Here is a 3026-nt window from a genome sequence, read left to right as displayed (position 1 = left end):
TGGGTCCTCAATTCCTGCACCCTTTGTGACAATATCTGTATAAGTGTGTGTTTGTCTATGTATGTATGTGCACACACACACTTATATCTGTATAAGTGTGTGTGTGTGTGTGTGTGTGCTCATTTGTGCAAAAATATACAAAATGTGCATCTGAGTCCCCATTCACCCTATTCCTCACATATTGACACATGATTTTTTTTTTTATGGAGGTGTGTATTTCCGCATCTGTGTGGGTGTATGATACATGATTCCCCAACCAATCACATACTCAAGCCGTAGTGAGGGCCACATCTATAAACAGAGAACGTGTTTATGTACATGTGTACTAAAGTAAGACGGGAGTGAAACGCTGTACTTGTTGCCCGGCGCTCCAGACGGTGAAGAAAAGAAGCGGAAAGATGAAGCTCTTGGCCATCCTTGCTCTCTGCTCCTTGGCAGTCGTATGTCTGTCTTCAGGTAAGACCTGCAGTTTTACACATGTACAGGTCAGAGGCTAGAGGAGTGGTAGTCAGTTATGTGCCATGGAGGTTCATGTGCATGCAGGCTTTCTTTCTAACCTGACTCTACACCAGATGTTTTCATTGATTAAAATAACCACCAGACGGGGGCTAATCAGTGAAATCAGCTGGACCTCCATGGCACAACCGAATACCACTGGGCCGGAGGGACGAGGGAGGGGGGGAAATTACATATTTAACATCCAAAATGGAGCAGGTAAACCACGAAAAGGGCACATTTACCACATTAATTTGCATGTTTTTATCTAAACAAGGCAACCCTACATGTCTTTATGCATGCTCAATAATCCAGGTAAGAGAATCACAGAAAGTTGAACCACACACAGATTGAACAATGAAAGCATTTCTTATGCTTCATATTTTCTTTTCCTCTGTTCTGCAGATGCTACCTCTGCTGGCTCCCAGCCTGCCAGTGACAATCCCGCTCAGGAGGGTAAGACTGAAACACATTGGCATGACTTTGATTCAACTAACAAATTGCATTTCTGTTAACGTGTTGAAAATAATCAGTGACAGTTTCCATAGTCGTCATTAATCATAAAAGGACTATTTGTAAAGCAGAACAGGTGTGCAACTAATTTACCATAGAACAAGACAAATTTTGGAAAGTATGGATATCCTAAAATGATAATAAAACAGCTAAATCCTCTTCAGATTAAGGGTCTCTTGGCCAAAAAAACAAAAAAAAACCTTTCATTTCTTGATCTTTTGATCAAGAATCCCTAATAGATGCATTATGCACATTAAAATGCACAGATTGTTAGACATGCATGTTAAGCAGAGCCAACTGAATGTAAATAAACATAATGTGCAGGTGTGTTTGTGGAGAGGGACCAGGCTGCTGCTGTGGTGAGACAGAAGAGAGTTATCGACGAATTGCCTTTTGGCGAGCGGGCAAGGTAGCCATTTTTACTGGTAACATGCACCATTAAACACAGTTTTCTGCTCTCACATGGCCGGTAGGTAACAGTGGATTGACATTTTGTGTACGCATTGTGTACAACAGCCTACCTGTGAGGGTCATAACTTACATTGTGATGTCCTGTGCTATTACTGTAGGTGGAAGATTGCAACCAAAATCTTTGTTCTGATCATATTTTCAAATACTGTGGCTTGTGAAAAAAAATATGTACGAGATGATGTGGAGACTGTTGGCATTTATTACTGGAAATATAATTTGGGATGTCATTCTCTTTCCCTTTCTCTCTCTCTCTCTCTCTCTCTCTCTCTCTCTCTCTCTCTCTCTCTGCCTCTCTCTTCTCAGACAGAAGATGGGTTGTCCGTTTGAGAGGGACGGGCCTTGTACGCACACGACGTAGACAAGTGGAATCATCGCTGCCTACAATGCCCACTATGGACCGATCCCCTACTAGACATTAAGCCACCATGACCTGTTGCCATGAGATGAATGTCCTTTCATTGTCATTGTTCAACGGTTTCTTTGAAACTTTCCTTATGAGAATCAACTTTTCATAACAGTTTTTGCGATATCTAAAGGTTTTTGAATAAAAGAAAAATATGAAAGATGAGGAGTGGGAATGGAAGAAATGCAATATGGACCCAGAAGAGCAGAGGGGGAGAAAGTGGACGAAAGGGGAGAAGAGAACAAACATTGTCAGTTTGATTTTCCATCTTGTATAATTCACAGTGTTGACTCCTCTACAATTTCTATCATTCTGTAGTGTAGTGTGATATCAAATAAAGATTAATAAAATGATCTTGTGTTTTTTCATCGGGCATGGCCATGATATAGACTGAACCTTTTGGTAAAATATCAGACATACACACACCCATCAGGTTCATCATTTTCAATGCATTAATTGACACAACTGGATGCTACATTAAAGGTAGATGGATGGATCGATAGGTAGGTAGGTAGGTAGAAGGATACTTTTTTGTTGGTCTCCAAGCGTGCACGAGCATAAAACACAGAAGATACTCTTGTAAGTATAAAATATGACTGAAAAAAAAACCCCTTAACATTAAAAAAAAATGCAACTCCATTCCCAAAATATCAAATTCGATTCATCCTTATAATTGTCTTATAGAGAAATGCATTGCATGTGGATGCCATTGCAACACATCAGATAATATAATGGCAGTACAAACCTACAAATCAAGGTCCTCAGCAAAGACTATTGGTTGACTAATAGATTCAGGTGTGTAACTTCTTGGTTGGAACAAAGACCTGCGCCCACACCGGCCCTTTCTGGATCATGTTGCCCATCCCTGCTGGAGTCCTTAGCCTAACTGAACTCATTCAATCACAGAAAGTTGAATCAGTTCATCAGGACCTGTTGGAGAGAAACGTTTCATCACTCATCCAAGTGACCTCTTCAGTCTCAACTGACTGCAGGTATCCCCACCCTTATAAACAATACAGTGGCATAACGACCAAAAACAGTGATTGGTTTCATATGCCAATGCTTTTTGCTTTCAAATCACTCCTCAATCCGCCTCCTCCTCCGACCTCCACTCTGCTCACTCCTGACATGTTCGCTTGGTACT

At 41.0% G+C, this 3026-nt stretch overlaps 1 protein-coding gene across 1 annotated transcript; it reads left to right on the top strand.

The window, feature by feature from the left end:
* Nucleotides 1–302: 302 nt before the first annotated feature.
* LOC130120012 (osteocalcin-like) lies at nt 303–2235 on the top strand. Its single transcript, XM_056288625.1, has 4 exons — nt 303–456; nt 901–951; nt 1333–1417; nt 1783–2235. The coding sequence occupies exons 1-4, from the start codon at nt 399–401 to the stop codon at nt 1835–1837; spliced, it is 249 nt and encodes an 82-aa protein (XP_056144600.1). The 5' UTR covers nt 303–398; the 3' UTR covers nt 1838–2235.
* Nucleotides 2236–3026: the final 791 nt, after the last annotated feature.

This window comes from Lampris incognitus, chromosome 10 (assembly GCF_029633865.1).
Source record: "Lampris incognitus isolate fLamInc1 chromosome 10, fLamInc1.hap2, whole genome shotgun sequence".
Classification (NCBI taxonomy): Eukaryota; Metazoa; Chordata; class Actinopteri; order Lampriformes; family Lampridae; genus Lampris; species Lampris incognitus.
The sequence above is the reverse complement of the archived record's forward strand: the minus strand, read 5'-3'. Positions and strand labels throughout refer to the sequence as shown.

Bases quoted from the DNA above. Each gene is read 5' to 3' on its own strand.
- LOC130120012 (XM_056288625.1), top strand. From the start codon at position 399: ATGAAGCTCTTGGCCATCCTTGCTCTCTGCTCCTTGGCAGTCGTATGT. The intron at 457-900 runs GTAAGACCTGCA...TCTGTTCTGCAG, and splicing joins AGTCGTATGTCTGTCTTCAG to ATGCTACCTCTGCTGGCTCC. The intron at 952-1,332 runs GTAAGACTGAAA...CATAATGTGCAG, and splicing joins TGACAATCCCGCTCAGGAGG to GTGTGTTTGTGGAGAGGGAC.